General features: G+C 36.9%; 1 protein-coding gene across 5 annotated transcripts in view; it reads right to left on the bottom strand.

Moving 5' to 3' along the window:
• GRIN2A (glutamate ionotropic receptor NMDA type subunit 2A) overlaps positions 1-20,530 on the bottom strand; it is a 192,582-nt gene that overhangs the window by 51,321 nt on the left and 120,731 nt on the right. For all 5 annotated transcript variants that reach the window (XM_074918783.1, XM_074918787.1, XM_074918782.1 and 2 more), the window contains 5 exons: positions 10,709-10,914; positions 8,617-8,785; positions 8,339-8,492; positions 3,599-3,724; positions 808-1,037 (listed from right to left, as the gene is read on the bottom strand). In XM_074918783.1, coding sequence (XP_074774884.1) covers positions 808-1,037; positions 3,599-3,724; positions 8,339-8,492; positions 8,617-8,785; positions 10,709-10,914 — 885 coding nt within the window. The remainder of the gene's footprint in view (positions 1-807; positions 1,038-3,598; positions 3,725-8,338; positions 8,493-8,616; positions 8,786-10,708; positions 10,915-20,530) is intronic.

Raw genomic sequence — 20,530 nt, 5'->3', positions numbered from 1 at the left:
ATGAAAAATAAGCATATTTATTATTTGTCATTTTGTGTGAAACTCAAGTAGGGTTTAAGTGAACTATCAGCGTCTACTGCTCAAAGTGAAATTCTCCCAGAAGTTCTTGAATTAGGAAAGCATCTTCCACAAACACATCAAAATTCTGTCCCTTATCCTATGTAATTTGCATCTCACTTCAATGTGATAACACAAAACCTGAACTTTTTGTATGTGTTTATTTTCATTACAGAATGTAAATTTTACAGAATGTTTACAGACAGTATGTACCACTTTTCATCATTTCTCTCTTTTTTTCTTTGTGCTGGCACCACTTTAAATCTGAATTCTTTCTATAACTTCCTTGCACACTACATAGAAAGCAAAAAGACGTATTTTCAGGAGCATTAACTTCCAATAATTACTGGATGGTTACTGGGTTTATGAGTATTTTGTCAATTAATATATTATTAATATTCCACACAGAGATGTTCAAGTCATTTTAAATATGCCTTCCCTGCATTCAAACTGACTTTTTCATTTTTCAAGCTTTTTTATGTTGGTGAGGCATTCCTTTCAATCAAACAGGAATTGATTGCCATCACACAAAATAAAGGCACTTTTCAATTAATGGAGTTACTCTTGAAAAGGCAACTCAAAGACTTTGAAAACAGTCTGATATTTTCATGCTTTGGGTCTTAGGTTCATTCACTGGAATGAAATCATCCAGTTTTAGCTTATTATCTTGGTCAGAGTTTTTTTAGGACAAAGTACAAATTTGTAGAATTATGAAGAATGGACTCTGACCTCTTTGAGCTGAAAACCTACCTTTTTATCACTCAGTCCAGTCACTTGATCAACAAATTCCTCTTGAATCATAAATGCAGCTAAATTGGCAGTATAACTGGCCAGGAAAATAACAGCAAAGAAAGCCCAAACTGACACCATGATTTTACTCGTCGTCCCTTTGGGGTTTTGCACGGGCACAGAGTTGTTGAATACCAAGCCCCAGAGTAACCACACTGCCTTTCCAATGGTAAAGGATGGTCCATGGGGATCTGTAATGGCAAAGAATGTTATTTTAGTTACAGTTAAATTAAACCTTGGCAAGATACCCTACAAAATAACAACAAATTACTCAAATATATATTCACTGTACTCCCAATGGAATCACAGGATTTCCCATAGGGACTCTCTATCGTAACGACATTAATTTCCATATTTGTAAAAAACGATTCAAAATTTTTCTATGTGGTATTTAGTTCAAAAATTTTAAAATGAAAACGGAAAACATAGGTTTGGAGGAGAAGCAAACTGGTATGTCTCTTGCAGTAAGGTGTGTGCCATGGTATTGTCCCTTTCAGTCTTCTGTGCCAGTGGACATGGAAAATGGAAACCTGTGGGTTTAAGTATTCATGATTCAATTCTAGTACTTTTCTTGCCCAAATTATTTTTTATCATCTCCAGTCGTCCATTATGTAGCTGTATTTAAGATACATCACCTAGTTTTAAGCAACTTTGCACTCAGAGGGCAAACCAGTAAGTCAACACAAAGGAGCTACCTGTATAGACACATAACTTAGAGCAAACCAGACTCTGGTTACCTCACACGTTCAGAGTCAGTTCTGTGGCTTCAAATGTGTTGGCATTACAGGTAAGAACCTATCCCAGCTAATCCATTCCATAATTTTTGTTATTCCTGTCTTCAGTCAGCTTTTAATTCATCCCAAATCAAGAAGTGGTCAGCACAATGCCCTCACGCCTGCACAGTGGCAGAAGTGGATTAGCAATGCTATTATCCACTTAAAAGGCTTTATTTGTAAGGCCCTGTGAGAATAGAGGGAATTTTGTTCTTACCCAGCTCTAGCTAAGTACAGTGCAGTCATCACATGCTGCTCATCATCTGGGCTCCTTTTATCCTCAGTGGAGAGAAACAGGCCTCTCCTGACTGTGATTCATTTTACCTTTTAATAAGGATCTATTTTTCAATTAAATGTCACTTCAGACAATGCACTCTAATGCAGACACCTGTACTATCACCTCCTTCCCCACCCTCTGCCTTCATCCAAGGAGATGCACATTACAAGCTCAGATTTAGTTATTAATTTAAATATGTTTTATTTTAATAATAATTTCATTACTGTTAAAAGAATAAAACCCAAAGTGGGTATACTTAGTGTATGTTCTCATTTCAGTATAAATGCTCTCTAATACAGTGCAAATCTTTCATGATACAGTCAAACACATCTTAGATTATCCTCTTTCTATTCTGCAGCAGTGCTAAGAAGATAGAGTGCAGTAAAATAAACACAATAGTGCTGACTTTTGGTTTATGAAACTACCTTCTAAAGCCGATTGAGCTGATACAGGGATAATATGTATTTTCTGAGCAACAATGATAAGGAAAGTATATGCCAAGAATGGAGTCCAAAGTTCTGTTTATGCTACTGGAGTTCGTACTACCGTTGAGCTTCATCCTGCCAATGCATAAGGAAAGAAGTAATCTACATAAAGATTCCTGTTCAGTTTAAACTTCCTGTGTTCCAAATGAACAGCAGCTGGATTCACGGCAAATCTCTAGAGCTAAGTTAGGATGGGCTAGTGCCATAATATGCCTTTATAGCTGTATGTACACTAAATAATCAATTCTAGCGCATGAGGTGGCACAGAAAAGAACAGCCTAGCCCCTAGATCCCCAGGGTCTATATTCACCTTTGATTTCCCATTCCTAAACACAGTGTTTATTTTGGACAGAGGTTACACATTTACCACCTTATCAAAATGATAACATCATCTGAATATTACAATAACCCTCTTTTTCAAGGAACGAGTCAATCATAATCTAGAAGAAACTATTAGCTTGTAAAAGTCTCCAGAACTTGTTCACCAAGTTGGAAGATCTCTTCTTATAAAATGGGGAAAGTATGACTTAGAAATTAAAAACAGGCTACACTCTCAACTGTAAGTAAAGAAAGGGAAGGATGATGGCACCACAATACATGAAATCCTCATTTTCAGGGCAAAGTGCTAATAATACACAACTGAAGCTTTCACTGAGAAAGGCAAGCTCTGTATTAAATTTTTTGTGCTGGTATATTTTGAAAACGAAGTTTCTATAACCATGGATGCTACACAGAAAGAAGTGATGCTTTTCTGCCACTGCCCTCATTTCAAGGCTGAGTTCATAAGATTTTTTTATAGGATCTACATAAAATTATATACAACGTAACTGCTATTTTTCAGATTATCCACCAAACCACACCGCTTTAGCTCATTTTCTCTGAGCTAACCATGAATTCATGAGTCGGGAGTCTGTAGAACTTATTCCAATCCTTTTTTGAGCTGACACTCTACGACCGATACAGTGTACTAACCAAGCACTGCCTGAATGTGACTCTCTCTGATATCACTTACCCTTCCACATGTCTTTATTCCAATGAATTAGAATACAAACATGAGCATATAAACCCTCAAGAAATCATATTTGAAATGAAAAGCAAACATAGTTTCATAGCTGCTTTTACTGCTTTATGCCTGTTATTTTAAAAAGATCAAGGGCAAGGGTTGGAAATACATGATTTTTTTATAGCTTTAGGATTGTGTAAAATGGAAAGCTTACCTCTCCCTTGTGCTAAGTTCCTGTTATATCCCACAGGACTGAAGTACTCAAATATAAAGACAGCCATGGCAGACACAATGAGAAGCATCACAAACATCATCACCCAGACAGAAGCACTAAAAGGTTCTGCAGCAAAACAGACAAGAGAAACAGAAACACAGTTCATTAAACCAGTTGCAGCACAGGAATTCAAATGTCTTTGGCTAGGCAAGCCCAGCAGCTTTCTTTAAGTTAGCTTTTACCAACCAAAATGTTGGCAAATAACTCAACAGCAATATATAAAGAACTGCAGTTAGTATATACATCCAAAATTCATAAAGTCTAAATCTTAAATGGAAGTTGCAATTCAAAAACAAAGGCTGCACACTTTTCTTTCACAAAGACTTCACTGAGTGGCAAATAATTGGTTTGACTCGCTGCTTATTAAGTCTACAATCAGGTAGCCCATTTCTATTCATCCTGAATGTTATCAACAGAATGGTCCAACCATTATGACTGTGTTTCTGCACAGCAGAAGCAATTAAGCATATGTTTAATACATTTGGTAATTCAGTGAAGTAGACTTCTCTCTTGCTTTCTATCCAACAAAATGTGTTAGGGAAAAAAGCTAAATAATTGCATTCAAGCCATTTTTTTTCCCCTCTGTGTTCACTTTCTTCTATCTGCAATGAAAATGTTGTTTTTACCAATTGCAAACACATCCTTTTGAAAGTCTCATTCTCATCTAGGAGCACGTTTCTGAAATCAAAAGATTTTCATGGAAAACTGAATGTCAGTTTGAATGACAGAAAACCCATGATTAGGTAGAAGTAGGTTGGAATAGAAAATTAAAAGTAGTTTCAAGTATCAGACTAAGCACCAACTTTTTGAAAGGATTGGATACGGTAATGGTATGGGATAACACAAAGTTCTTAAATGTCATCTTGCCCAAACACAAATTCTCTGTCATTTCAAGGAGTCCCTGTGGTAGCTGTCATGGTGTAAGTATATACATAAGAAAGGTTTTGTATGGCAAAGTAATATCTCTTTATCAAGGCGGATTATTTGGGGGTATTTTATATCCTAATTTTGGTAGATAATGCAAGTGTGAGTGTGGTTTGAAGTTTGAGAAAAAAGATCTTAGTATACTATTTCAAATTAGGACAAAATCAAGAAGCACTTGAAATCACAAGGAATTAGTGTGTACCGATGGTTTGTCTGTTTTTGAAAGCCATCCATCCTAGCTTCTTTGTCTTTGAATTTAAATTAAGATTTGAACCACTGAAAATTCTTCCATCATTGCAAAAAACGACTATGAGTGAGAGTTGAGGTGTGCTAAACCCATACGAACCTTGCCCGAGTTAGCACGAATGATTCACCCAGAACTAGAATGAAGCGTAATAATTTGGGCCCAAGCATGGAAAACTCATGAGATCATTTGCCTTTACTACAATTTTTTAAGAAACTTGGAACCAAGAAAAGACCAAATTCCAAACAGCACCAGGTGATTTTGGATGCAAACTAAAAGGGCAGGGCAGGGAAATTTTAAGTCAAACTTTTCTCTTTCTGTTTTTGAGATGAGATTATGGAACAGTATATTTATTTTATTTTACTTTTAAGAGAGGTTATGAAGTTCTTTCAATTACTATAATTAATTGTTTGGAAGAGAATAGTAAGTTCGCAAAATAACAGAATTCTTAAAAGGCAAAGAACAGGTAAAGGACATTATGTAGCCAAATAGAGTTAATTAATAACAAATATTCTATGAATTCACATATTAATTCTATTCAATTGGAATTCACATAAAACTACCATACAATTTTGACAGCATTCTCATAGAAGAAAGCAAGGCTGATAAAATTTATCAAAAGCAACAGTGTAGAAACAGCAGCAGTAATTTGTCAAAGTCTAAATAAGGCAAAGGCCAAAACAAGCTGATGTGAATGAGCTATAAACAACAATTTAAGCAGAATGCTCTTTAATAATTTAAGCAGTCTGGTAATGAGGTGGAGGATTAAAAGGAGCAACAGGAGAATAAAAAGCTATTTAGAATAGCAAGCAGTAAGATTGAACAAGTACAAAATAAATTGAATAACAAAGTCGATCCTCCTGTCATATTAGAGATCAAATTACACATTCAGCACTGTTCTTTGATTCTCAAAGGACAGAAAGAGAACCTCCCTCAGGCAAGCAGCAGGTTTTATAAGAATTTTCAATAAAGCTACGATACGGCAGAAAAATACTAATATATGACTTGCCAGCGTGCATGTCAAATGATTGGCAATGGAGAATATTGGGCAATTCAGAAAGATGTCTTACTCCACTAACTTCAAGTTTTACCTCCCACCAGCAAAAGCAATGCTTAATACATAAAATAAATGGGGGCATAGATTTCCTATTTCACCGATGCCTTCAAAAAAGAAAACCGACCTCACCTCTGAGCTTTCTCCCTCTTAATATATCGACATTTGTATTTGAGGTTTCCCTTATTTTGTTTGTTTAAATAAAGTTGACTCAAATCTCCACAGAATCTTAAAAAAAATTTATTCGTGGATCTAGTCTATATGAATTTTAGTATGATATAAAAATGACTTAATGTGGATAAAATTCTCATTTGAAGGAGACACCCCCATCAGAATCAGAACACAGCAGATAATGAGGAAGAGGCTGTCAGCCCATCAGTTACTTAGATCTATTGGATGCAACCACCAAATGGAAAACCTAGTTCAGATAAAACCCTGTATTTGTCTGCATTCATAGTAACAAATAACACAACCAGATATTTAACGAACTCTAATCAAGTGCTATTTAAGAAAAAAATATTGTATTTGACAGATTTTTTAAAAGCCTTTTAAAAGGATTATGTAAGATGACTCTGTTAGACATTCACTTAATTGAAACAAAATCAGTCTGTGAATAAATTCAGTTATCTGCCTGAGAGTATTTTGCATAACAAAGCATTTTACTACTATGCACACCTCTTCGAAACACACAGTCAATTCCGGTAAAGTGGCAGTTTCATCAACATCTAAAAAACCAGAACATACTTCGGAGAGCACAGACTTGATTTATTGGTGCAGTAAATCAGATTTCTTCAAAGTAATGCTATTCTATAGAGCTTTATAAGAAGGGGTTATTTTTACTTTTTGAATTATACGTACACCCAGCTAAACCAATAACATTAAATGCATTTTAGAAATCTAATAACTATGTTGTGAAGAATGCAAAAGCAGCATCTCTTTAGATGGTAGCTGTAAGCAGATTTTTAAGAGGTAAGCTGAGCCTGTGATAAAAATCAACTGGATTTGCAGCATATTTAGAAAACACCCCAGTACTTATATTTCAAATTATAATTTCAGCATGCTGCAACTGCAATTTAAAAAATGAATTCACTTTACAAGTCAATGACTTATCAAAACGGAAAGACACTATCTGAATATTTTCATTAGAAGTATAGCCTCTTATAATTTCATTTAAAGGTCTTTCATTCAGTAAACAAAAATATTAACCACCAACAAAATCTGTTTAGGTATCACCGTGTTTGGGAAGTTACTTGATTACTCACTGTGTTATATTTATTTGCATCATCTCTGTAATGTGCCTTTATGGAACAGGTATGAGAAAAGCTCTCTGCCTAACTGACGGTTCTTGTGCAAGAAAACCCAATTATTTGCTCACTTGTAGCTTACACTACACCAACAATCTGTTTCTCAATGGCCCCAAGTGATTTCAGTGGAAGTGAGGAATGTACACCTAGCAAGTGTGTTTCTTAAAAAGAAACCACATAATTGGTGATGCAAAACTGGCATCACTGCTGGCTCAATAGACTTGAACATACTAAACCATTCTGTAAGATATCTGGAAAATACTGGGTGTTCTGGTTTTTGGTTTGGGTGGGTGGTTTTTTTTTTTCAATGTCACTTGAATTATTTTAGCATCACTAGCAATATTTTCCTGTGCAAAATATCTTTACAAATACACCATGAGGAACATAACAACATTGTGAGCACTTCTGATCCATCTCATGGCTCATTCTCTTTTCAGCTTCAGGTAAATTCAGGCTAACCACCAACTACAGAAGTAAATAATAAGCACTGGAAGAGAAGGAGAGGGAAATAATGGAAGGAGAAGTGAGCAATTGAAACAAGAAGCAAACAAGGAAAGAAGACCAAAGTCCTTGTTTCTTTATATCCCACCTCCTTTCTGCTCTATCTCCAGTGTTTAAGTGCATCATCACAACTCTGCTGCTCAGTTGCATCAGTGGAGAAAACACTGAGAAGTTCTCCAGTGAAGTATAATGGTGTTCAGAAACCAGAGGTAACTGTTGTCAAATTAGCTGTCAGATCTCTTCTAATCATAAGGAAGTCTCTTTTGCTTAACTATTCTACAAGAGTTTTTAAAATTATTTTGTGAATGTGAATGTTAAAAAGATATGAAACCATTTATAAACAAGCATAAATTAGTTTGTAAAGAAGCAGTTTTTGAGAAAGTAATTTTTCCAGCTGAAGATTTTGGGGGAATTTCTTTGCATATTGAAATCGCTATCATTGGTTTTCACTTACTGCATCTGAAAACAACAGCACTATCTTCTTGTGCTAATAATGATGTTAATCAGCACATCAACACGGTACAAACTTCCTAATGTAAAATTCAAAACTTGACAGAAACATGTCAGAGCTCTATATAGCTTAAACAATAATAAAACCTACCCAGCTCTATAGAAATGCAATTAAATGATCTGGATGGGTTGGAGAATCATACCTAGAAAAGCAGATGGTGAAACTGTGCCATTGCTCCGTGACACCATGACACTAATCCCAGTCTCAACAAACGGTACTGAAAAGTCAACCACTTCAGAGCGTTCTTCGTTAATAGTGAGAGACCCCACAGCCATAACTGCACGATGATATACCACCTGATCCACAAAGAGAAGACACCACCAATATTACTCAGTAGAGAATACCTCATTTCTCCAAAAGAATTAAAAATAAACATTGCTAAGTTCTTACTTAAGAGCTCTTTTACCTAACAGAACTTACTTCACCAATCATTCCATTCCACACATTATTGACTTTTTTGCCATGTTTCCCATTAGTCACCAAATACAGGTCATATGTGAACTTGACAGTTTTAGACAACTTCTTCAAGATATCGATGCAGAATCCTTTGCAGCACTTCTTTACGTTAGTTCCCTCATTAGTTGAGTTGCTGTCAAGAGAGAAAAAAGACATAAACATTTCTACTGGGAAAACAGAAGAACCACAACAGCAAGATTCAGCTACTGCAAAACAATGTTTTGTCATACTTGTGAGTGACCACATTTTTCTTAATTGATGGAGAAATAATCCACAGGATGCTTTATATGGTGTTTGTAGCTCTTACTAATCATAATGCAGTTGCTTAATAAGAAGATAACGGTAGACCTTATATTACATTGTACGACCTTGAGTATTGTGTCCAGTTTTGGGCACCTCAATACAAGAGAGACATCGAGGGGCTGGAGCGAGGGCAGAGGAGGGCAACGAAGTTGGGGAAGGGCCTGGAGAATAAATCCTATGAGGAGAGATTGAAGGAGCTGAGACTGTTTAGTTTGAAGAGAAGGCGGCTGAGGGGAGACCTCATCACTCTCCACAGCTCCCTGAAAGGACATCGTAGAGAGGTGGGTGCTGGTCTCTTCTCACGGGTAATTAGTGACAGAACAAGAGGGAATGGCTTTAAACTGGAACAGGGGAGGATCAGACTGGACATTAGGAAAAAATTTTTCACAGAAAGAGTGGAACAGGCTGCACAGGGAGAGGGGGGAGTCCCCATCCCTGGGTGTGTTTAAGGGTCGTTTAGATGAGCTGTTGGGAATATGGTGTAGGGGAGAACTTTGTAGAGTAGGGCTGATGGTTAGACTCGATGGTCCCAAGGGTCTTTGACGTGCTTTCTGCTGCAGTATCCAGTCTACCGCACTTCTCCACCAAGACACGGTCTTCTCTTACTAATGTCTCTTTTACACTCCGATTAAACATTTATTATTTCTAGTCTCAAGACATAAGAGTACATGTCATTTAGCAACGGCAGAACTTCCCAACATGCAAGCTATACAAAGGCACAGCTGTTCACTGTAATGAAAATGTATGCTCAACCTTTTTCTGCACTTTGAGAAAGCGAATTTCAGGCTGCCCTTGAGTGCAAAGATGAGGGCTTTCCCTTTATTTTTTTTCTGAAATGTTCATTTCATGACCTCTAGAACCTTTTAGAATAAGCGTCTTCAGAAGCCAAGGCAATACTTTAGGGCCTTTGAAAGAATTCAAAATTAAAATAAAACTAGTTTAGAACTTGACTAAGTACAGTTATGTCAAAAAAAAAAAAAATGTTCCTCTGGACTTCAGGGAGCATATGCACAACCATTTAGCAGAAACATGCATTATATTCCCTAACACCTGCTTAGTAAAAAAATGTTATTATATGCAGTTCATAAATACATAGAGTGAAGCACAGAATGAGTGAAACAACATTGATAAATGCACAAAGAAAATTTTCCACTGATTTCTAATGACTGCTCCGAAGTTATAGAGCAATCAAAGCAGTGGACTTTTCTCTAGATGGTACATCACAGTGATATTTGATGCTGCAGTAGTTTATCCTGTACTAAATTTCAGCATAAACATAGATTTTCCACAGGAGTCATTCTCAATTTGTTAAAGACTAATTAAAACAGACATATTTCAACATAACTGGAAACAATTCAAAGAGGACTCATTAAAGGAATCCTATTTTAGAACAAATCTTCTTTCATGTGACTGAAAAGGGCTAACTCTAGTTGACTTTGAATTCACTATAAACTTACTGTCTTGTCCTTAATTCAATGTGACTTACATATATAACCAGAACCTTCCAACTCACTAAAAAGGAAGATGTGCAAACAAGAGCATACCATGTGGTAAGGGGAAAGAGAAGGAATAAATGAAATATAGAAGGAAGAGCAAAGATAGGAAGCAAGAGAAAAAGATCAGCAAAGTATCAGAAAACAATTATACAATGAAAGAAGCAAAGGCAAGAATTTATGAGAAAATAGAGGAATATATTTTGCATTAAGAAAAAAAAAAAAAAAAACAACATGATGAATGCTGTATATTTACTTACTTAATTTTGACAAATTTACGACATGGCACAGTGTTTTTTTGGCAACTTTCCATCAAAGGATCCACATCCTCAACAATGACAAAGGGAGCCTCCTCCAGGGTGACAATACTCAAATGGTTATCGTCTGGGTCGCTGTCTGCGAAAGAGCTGTACCTTGGCCAGACAGAGTACTTCAGGCTCAGCGAGTTGTTCTCCCATTTCCCCACCTGAAATGCCAAGATACACAGGCTGCTGGTATCTACTTGCTTGTTTTCAACAAATGAGATCTAATATTAAATGTGCTGGGATATGGGTACAGGAAACTACACTGCAGAGACAGTTGTCTTGGGGTTTTCTTATCAAAATTATCTTGGAACTTTTTAAGTAATTGCATGAAGTGAGAAAATGCACTGTGGTACAGACAAATAAGGTACCATTATAGACTGGATAACATCAGGTAACACTATCTACCACCTGGCTATAGTTGCACTGGAACTTGATATGCATCATTTCCATTTGAGCCAGAACTCTAATCAGATATTCCATTTGTAATCAGGATCAACTTGCAGTGATAAGAGAACAGTTCTCAAAAAATCAAACCAAACCAACCAAACAAAAAACCCTAACCCCACATCCACATCAGACTGATGACCAAAGTATCATAATATCATTTCTGTATCTTCTCAAAAGAGAAGACTCTACTATTATATTTTGAAAGCCATTGTGAAAGCCCTTACCTAGGGTTCCATTGTACCTGAGCCAGGCCAAACCACCTTTTTAGTAAACACAAGTTCAACAGTACATGATTTTGTTCTTATTGGAAATGATGTGTTTTATTTTGCTTTAGTTAATGACAACTGTTTGGAGACTTTAAGAAAGCACACCTCAATTTACATTAAAATTGTCTATTTGTTATAAACTATCCCTTCTAATTAATGTTCATTTCTTTCCGCTTCTAGAACACCAGAGAGGACACACGATTTCAATATTTTGAAAACTCTAGCATTTTCTTCCTCAGATTCTGTTTAACTACTTTGTATCCATAACACTAATTGCATGTTTTATCCCTGTAGCGATGACAGATAATATAAATGAGCTAACAATCCACAAAATTTATAACCTAATGCATTTTAATAACTCTTCAGTTGCTTAAGCTAAACAAATTATAACATAATCATGAGACTGCTAAAATATTTGTTTTGCAAGGAAAATGGTGGTAATTAACATTACAATGACACACTCAGGTCCTAAAAAAGAAACAAAAAAATTGTCACCTACCTTCTGTCTTCTAGAGACTCAAAAATGAATCACAAAAATTCCCAAAGAACATGGTTTATATCCATTCCTATTTAGGGAAGCATATAAGTACATGCCCTTTGCAGTTTCCTTTCCATCCTGTTTATAAGTCAAGACGTTTTGCTGAACTTTAATGTAGGAGGCAGAAATGTCAAAGCTCTATACACTTAAATTAGGAAATTCAAAATATCTCAAGGAAATTAGGAATTCACACCTAAATCAATGGGAACCAGGCACAGGATTTATACGTACATTTACAGTATGAAATTTAACCAAAACACAATGGAAGAAGCCTTTGTGAGAAAAACTATTTCATCACAGGGAAATAAATCTACTTAACTCTCTATGAGGCAGTTGCTTTGCAAAAATAGTTTAATTGTCAAATTATGGTATATAATCGCATTCACAGCAGAGTCTGTGCTGGTTTACGTTAGCTCACACAGTGTCGCTCATATCTATGCCCTAAGTGCCCCACGAAGTTGGCCATCTGGAAGTGGGAGATTTCCAGCCAGCTCAGTACTTCAGTCAAACAGCAAACGTGCCAAGTAACACAATGAATTTCAGAAGCGGAAAATGCGTCCGACCGTCTGCCTATTCCAACCAGCAAGAAGAAATGAAATGTGACTGAGGCCCCTTTGCATCTGGGTGTTCAGGACTATACCAGGGGCAGCACCTGCCCTTTGAAACCCCTCCTTGAGGAGACAGGTCTGCCGGGTCCTGAGGCACTTCCCTCCGTAAGCCACCCCCTGTGTTTGCATCACGGTCACACAGACCAACAGGAACACGAGTTGCCACCACACTGTGAGCTTATCTGATCCTACCAAAAATATAACGACTGCTTTGATGCTGTTTAAAGAGGAATCATGGCAGTCTTTCATACTTCAACTGGAGTAACTGCCATTTTATTGTTCTGAGGGGGATATAACCAGTCATAATTTTAAAACAGCTGAATTCAGAGAAATGCCAGTTTCTTTTGACATTTGTATCTGTATGGAAGTATTATGTGTTGAGCAAATCTCTGAAGTTTGGTCCAAAATATTTTTTCTGTTGCCTTCCATGGAATTATCTTAATATTCACTTCTTATATCCTTATTTTTTAAAAAATCATTAAAAATTAAAACCTTGCCTTGAGTCTTAGGGGCATCCCTACTTCTCTGCCCAAAGAGGTCTACTGCTGCAGTCCCAGGCTGTCACAGTGACTTCATCTGGGCTTTCTATGGTGCACAAATCACACGGCTCTTGCTGGTCAACCAGTACAACGAGTAACGCAGAGTGTCAGAAAGCACAATGAAAAAAGAAAGTACAAGAGAATGATACCATTGTCATGAAGAGTGGTAGAATAGCAAAAGGCAGAAAAGCTCTGAAAATCCTCACTGTTGGGCTGAGAATGGCAAATGAGGAAGAGCAGTAATTAGAAAGTCTGTAGGTCACTCCTTTTGTCTGGGAAATGTTTGTGTTGTATCTGTCTATTCTAATTAATAAACGGTTAGCACAGCCTTTGGATTTGCTCTGCTGCTGAACTCACAAGTTCCCATGTTTATTTGGTATTTTGATTTTAAAACAGTTACACAGTTTAAGGTTACAAGTTACACTTCAGTCATTCTGCTACAGTTTTGAAGGATCAAAACCACTTTTTCATTTATTTTAAGTGGAGGGTAAGAATTGAGTTTTATACAATTAAAGCAAGTAGTCAAAATATGGGAGGATTTTTGTATTTGTATTACAAGCCTCTTAGATTGTGCAGAACTGATTATAGCATTGTTATTAAGAATATGAATGGTATTAATTATTTACGCAATGTTTTGTATCTTCATATATTATTTAGTTCTTTCAACATCCTTATGCAATATCTAGTATCCCTTTTTTACAGGGTGAAGGGTTGAAATGACACAGAAAAGTTGTAGAATAAGCAAAACTAAAATATGAGCATGTTCGCATCGCAATAAAGAGAATTTATGAAATTGCATCCATCTGTAGGTGTCCTGAAGGATCAGCATTTATCTCACTTATGGAAGTCAGATCTAGTGTCAGGTCCAGTCAATATCTGTTTTGAATGCCTTTTAAACTTCATATGCTTATGGAAAAAACCAGCAGGTTCTAACAACTACCCATGCTCATTGTATTTCACAACATTATAAAGAGGTCTGCTTATATGCAAACCCAAATGTTAAGTCCTTATTCAACACTGACTGTTAAAGTGGCTGATCTATGACAAGAAAGGAAAATATGTGAGTTAAAAAAAGCATGCCAAGTCCTGGTTTCACCTGTGAATGTCATTATAAATCCTGTAGAATATGAAAAAGTTAATGTGTAGAATGTGAAAAATAGAATATGAAAAGTTCCGTTTCTGCTCTCAGTAGGAGACAATGGTGCTGTACGAATAAACCATTTTACAGTGAAATAGTTTATCTGCCTGGAGAGCTTCTAAATTCACTTGCCTCCAGTGTTTTGCAGCACTCATTTTCAATGTGCTACTTCATGATCTTTATAGCTACTGATGAAATCAACTAAATGTGGCATCCTCTGACCAAGTCCAAGCATCTAGATTTGAGGTAGAAGCGCTCTGTGTCTGAATTAGCATACTTACCTACCCAGTATTGGTATCCCTGATACAGAAATTCTTTATGCAGCATCTTCTAAATTTAATGACAAAATATTTGAGCACTAGACCACATTAACTTGCAGGTGAAACTACAAACCTCCAATATGGAACAGTAGTGAACAGTAACTCTACATACTCTTAGCAGAGACCAGAAACAATTTTCCTAGTCAGTCTATCAAAGACTAACAGGTCCACAAAAATAAAATAGTGGTAAACTCACATGAAGGATGGAAACACACTGTCTCTGCTGTGGAAATATTATCACTGTAGTGAAAAGTTACTATCTTATTCTTTCCATCTGCAGCCTAAAACTTCCTACTTCGATCGATCTCAAGGGAACTCTTGGCCATTCAGAAGCTTTTTCTTATCTCCTCAGTCTTCAAGCCATCACTGCTTGGAAAAGGGTAGCCCAGAAGACAACAAGGAGTTAAAATACTGTATAGGTCTGCTAGGTTTCCAAAATTATATTTTGCTAGGGTGGGAGATGAGTAGAAGAGAACTTTTCTGAGGATCATTTCCATTATCCTAATTTCTTGAAAGAAAACAGCTTAGAAATTGGGCGTTCTACTATTCAAAACATAAAACCACCATTTGAAACAGCTTGTAAACAGAAATAAAGATGTTTTAATAGAGACATTGCACTTATAGCTCTGGACTTGCTATCTAGAAATACATGCTAATCTATCAGAATAGGTAGAGATAAATGTGAGGTGAAAGAATTACAATGACTCCATTCTATTGCTTTGTTTTGTTTGGATTACTGATTCATAGAAATTGAATTTTTAACTTTTTTTTCTCTGAAACAGAATGAAAACATTTTTAAGATTTCAAAACTTTGTGTTGGTCAGGATAACCAATTCCCCTAGCTTCTGGAAACAAGACTACTGCCCCAGAGAGCTCACCTGAAAGCACAGCTCATTAACAGTTCACAACCAGAGACAAGTTCCTACTGAATCAAGAATAATCTCACCTATTTGAGTTGGTGTGGCAGGCCCAGCCATCCTGAATTTAAAATGAAGCCATTATAAGATAAAACATTTATAAGTGGTGTAGCCACTTGCCAATGACAGGAAATTTAGCTGTAGATGAATCAGGGCAGTTTGCTTGGTCCTACCTGCACCCCTTTCCTCACCTAGTTTTTTCCTCTTTTCTGGAAGATTAAAAATATTTAAGATCCCCATCAATCCCAATTTTGGTGTAACACAAAGTCATCTTCACGTTCAACCATTTGCTTGTTCAAAACCTCATGTGCTGTGTAATCATTTCCTTAGCACCTCTAGGCACACATAGCACATAGGAAAAATATAGCTACTTTTATGAAATGTGTTCTATAAAGTCGCTTTTTCATTTAGGCAACATGACTTCTTTAGAATGACAGCCATTTAACAGAGCATTAAAAAAAGCACAGGAAGAACATTTGGACTTCTGGATTATGCAACCTAAAAGATGAAACTACTGAATAGTTCAAAGACAGGTCTGAAAATTTGATTTATGCTCCAACCTTAAACCCAATTAACTACATTTAGTTACGGTCTATAGCAAGCCAAGCAATGGAGAAGAGAATAGCATGCTTAGAGTGCAAAGAGCACAAAAGTGTGTCTAGAAAAGAGCTCTCCTGCTTAGACTTCCTAAGAATCCAATTAGTAGAGAAAGTATGAATCTCCTACTAGTAGAGAAATTAAAAGTGAAAATGAGCTCGCTCTCAGCAGATACAATGGAATATCTGTGCTGCTAGATTAAAAAATGGAGGGGGAAGGTAAAATGGCATTAAGGAAGATTTTAAAGTAATAAACACAGTAGAGTGTATTTGTAAACCAAACATTTTAAAAAAGAAAATTCAAGCTGAGGATAATGCTCAAAAAATGTAGACATGCTCCATTACAGAACTGTGAAAAACTGCATGCAAATACATTTACTCTAGAAATAACACAAAATATCCAGAGATAGATGATAAAATTCTGTCGTTCCCAGTCAGACTGATAACGATGTGGGCTCAATCCCAGAGAAATACAGAAGATGGCCCTCACTTGAAAAAAGAACAAGAGAACAATTTTTAGGAAAAATCCTTGCCCAAATTATAAAAATCCTTATTTATGGCCAAAAAACCCCAGGACTCTCATTAAAAAATCCAGTCTCAATAGCAAATCAAACCTTTGATTCACTATTGTATGTGAATCAGCTTCAAGTACAGACTTGCAATGGTACGTGTACCACTATATTTCTTTTGACTGTGTACATTCTTTCCTATTTTCTCCATCTTCATATGCAGTCTGGAGTACTCCCTTTGGTTTAATCTCTACAGGATACAGGAAGGAAAGCAGAAAATGGCTGAGAGCACAGAAGAGCTTGTTTGATGTCAGACCGAATTAACAATCATAGGATCCTCATCTCATCCCCCATTGTATGAAGCACCTTACGAACTCCCTGTATTACATCGTTTGACCACCTCATTTATTTGACCGCCTATTTATTTTTTTGAAGATTGCGGCTGAGGAGGGTGATAGTGAAGTATTTGGCGTGTTTCTGTGTAACAGATAAACATAGTAAGCCTAAAACAGTCAACTTGCAAAGTTACACATTGCTGTACCTCAGAGAGACCCCTCTCCCACTGCACTCTAAAGCTGTCTCTAAATAACACAAGGATGACTGACATAATCCCAACCACACAGCCTCACAGAGACCATCGGATCCAAGAAAAAGAGCAAGGCCAGATCCTGAGCAGAAAGGGAAAAGAACAGAGCATGTTCTCCCTTGTGTGCCAACGCTGGCACGAAAAGAAAGTCTGTCACACCAGCATATCTCACAGAAAACAAACAAATAACTCGGTCCTATCACCCTCTTCCCAGCAGATGGGAACTGTACGCAATACACAGTCATCATCCTTTTGTAAGAAAAAATGTTACATGACAACATGGATACTAAATGCACTCCCAGGACTACTCGACCAAATCTCTGAAAAGAGAAAAATTTGCAGGGATATTCTTTCTACGTTAAACAGATATTACAAATATACTTTTTGAGCTGTCTCACTTTTGTGAGGAAAATAATGCTGAGCAAATGCAAAATCTAACTCATCTTGATTTAAAGACAAACTATTTATTAGGTTGTTTTCATCACACTTTTCCATTTAAAAGGAAGAGCTACTCTGGCAAGTTTTAAGTCAATAACTAGAAAGCATAAATTGAGGTTTTTGGGCTAGCAATACCAGGCAGCTGCAGAATAAAGCATAGGAGCAAAACTCTTTCCCCAGAAGCAGCATCTGTTGTATACCTTCTGCTGCAAACCTTTGTGTCGCTTCATGTTTCTGAAGGTCCATATTTCACAATGACGCTCTAAATTTAAATGACAAAATATGCTGTGAGCACTTTCACGTCTTATTAACAGGCAGTGTTTTACAGTCCTGCAGGAAGATGTCTGTTTAAAGACTCTGAAGTTTTCAAAATTTGCTGCAGAATCTCATATGGGGTATGTAAATGTACGGCTCTTCCCTCATGGCTGCTCCTTATGCTGACAGGAAGGCACCAATGCTGCGACCAGCCGGGCTCAAAGGCAAACACAGTATCCAGAGAGATTATAAACAAACAGGATGAGAAAGAAAAGCTACCACCTCCTGTAGTCTCATTTTTCAATACAGAATTCGCACTCACCAAATCCTCAGCGACGGGTATAGTTTTGGTACTCGGAAATGTCCCAACTAACTCCACGTAGCGCAGGATTTCAAGCCCATGCCAGGGAAGCTATTTAAATGTTATGTCATTAGAAAGGAAAAGAGCTAAAAAAATTGACAGCCCCTTCCTCCACCTCCCAGCTACAGAAGACTTTTTGTCACCTCTGCACTCAGTGATCTTACAGCTCTCCAGAAATGTCCAGCTATCCATACCTTTACCTCCAGAGAAGACGAGCTGCCCAGAAAGTCTTCCTACTCTTTAACCTCCTCTCAGATATTAGCTGTAAAGACCAGGAGCAAAGCACACTCCCTGCTTTCCATGGTAGCCGCAATTCCTGGGAACGCAGGATTTAAGGAACGCTGCATAATGATTGGTGTAATTCAAACCACTCAGTACAGTAAAGGCCTTCAGGCTAAGTAAAGGAAAAGCCTTTAGGCTAGGTAAAAGCTCACTGATACAGAAACAATACACAATTTTCACTTGACAGTGTCAGGAGAGGCGTATTTACAGGAAGACTAAATACACTAAGCAACAAGGATAGAACAAAGAAAATGACAACCCAACAGATGTTAAAGAGCATGCTGTTCCTGCTATGGGCAAAGATAATATATCATGTTAGGCCACAGAGCTACTGAAAAAGGTATACCGGCAAAAGGATGATTAGACTGTGCAATTTCATCTGTTCTAGTTAAAATATATGCATTTCTTCACAACTTTTAGGGAATGTCTATCACGAGGCATAAATCCTTCCACTGTCATAACTCTTGCTCTGAAATCAACATTCTGTAAGAAGCTACCCTGTACCATCCCAGTGACTTTTTACTATCACAGTATTCTGACAAAAAGTTCTGACAGAAATCTGACCAAGTGTTAGGGTTTTGTCCAGTGAAGTTTCAGCCATACCATTAGATATGATAGCTGTCTTTTCTTGGCTACATGATGGCGGATGTTAGTAGCCAGATGGAGCTCTCTGTGAAGACCTTGGTTCATTTATTCCAGGCAGGAATCACACACCCTCTGCCCACTCATTCCTACTTAGATACAAACGTGTACAGCCTCACACAGAGCTTGTAAATCTGGCATATGCTACATAATCAGAGCAAAATCAAGTTCTACACTAAATCTTGCATTAATAGAAAGTTAAAGATGATTCATTACATTTAGAATAAACCTGGATATAAGTAACGGTTCTCGCAGTTGCATTTAACCAGTAATTGTGGTACACAGTGCCTGCTGCTGTTGCTTCTTGTAAAAATTCATTGGCTACAAAAATGCAGGACATTTATATCTCACAAATTCACCCAGAATATATTAACTTTAGCTGTATCTCTCTGGGAGCAGCAGTAAAAATTGTTTTTACCCTGGAATACACTCATCTTGAAATGCTATACAGTCCTCCCTACCTTACTTAATGTATATGATATGCACAGCTAATTAAATCACCTAATTTTGCCACTGGTAATTATATACTATTTTAATATTGGATTGATTGGGTTTATTTCCACGTTAAAAAAAAACCTAACAATAAGAAAGACTAACAGGCTGTGAAGTTTGCAACTCAGTGAAGTTAACGGGCTGGGTGAGGCACCCAGGTCACACCTCACTGAGATAAGCTTACTGGGGGAGTTGCAGCTGGTACTGCTGGACCTCTGAGGATTTTTTTAGCCCTAGCACAGTGTCCCTGCAGTGCTTTGGTGATATTTGGGCAACACTGTTAACTCCTGTAATTTTATCAAGTTTCACTGAAACAAGCACATTAAGCTTGTCTTCTTAAAAATCTCCTGCCTGCGAACAGCAGCCCCTTTGCCTGTCAAGATTAGCAGCAAGAATATGAATGTTGATGTCAGAAGTTTGAGCAGCTGCTATAGGATCTGTCAAAATATCTTGCTGGATGCCTGATGAACATGCCCAGAAGTGATTTTCAGTCTTCAAACTATTATCATCCAACCAGCTTTTTTCAGAATCTGATATGGGACAAATCCCTCAGTCAACCCCATTTACATGTGAAGTTACCACTTCAAAGTTTTGATACTGAATAATTTGCAAAGGAAAAGGAACTTATTTTCCTAGAGGTAAGATGTATGCTATTCAACTATGGTTGAATGGATTTTCTATAACCTCAAGCCTCAAGTCAACTATATCAATTTGGAGACCAAGGAAAAATTGTATTTAAGTAAAAGCCAATTATTACACTAAAACCAAAGAGAATTGAGTTTTAATATTAAGTCTTGTATTTTCAGGAGAATACTGAGTAAAAAAATCTTCCCATAAACTACA

The sequence above is a fragment of the Athene noctua genome, chromosome 15 (genome assembly GCF_965140245.1).
Source record: "Athene noctua chromosome 15, bAthNoc1.hap1.1, whole genome shotgun sequence".
NCBI classification, from domain to species: Eukaryota; Metazoa; Chordata; class Aves; order Strigiformes; family Strigidae; genus Athene; species Athene noctua.
The sequence above is the reverse complement of the archived record's forward strand: the minus strand, read 5'-3'. Positions and strand labels throughout refer to the sequence as shown.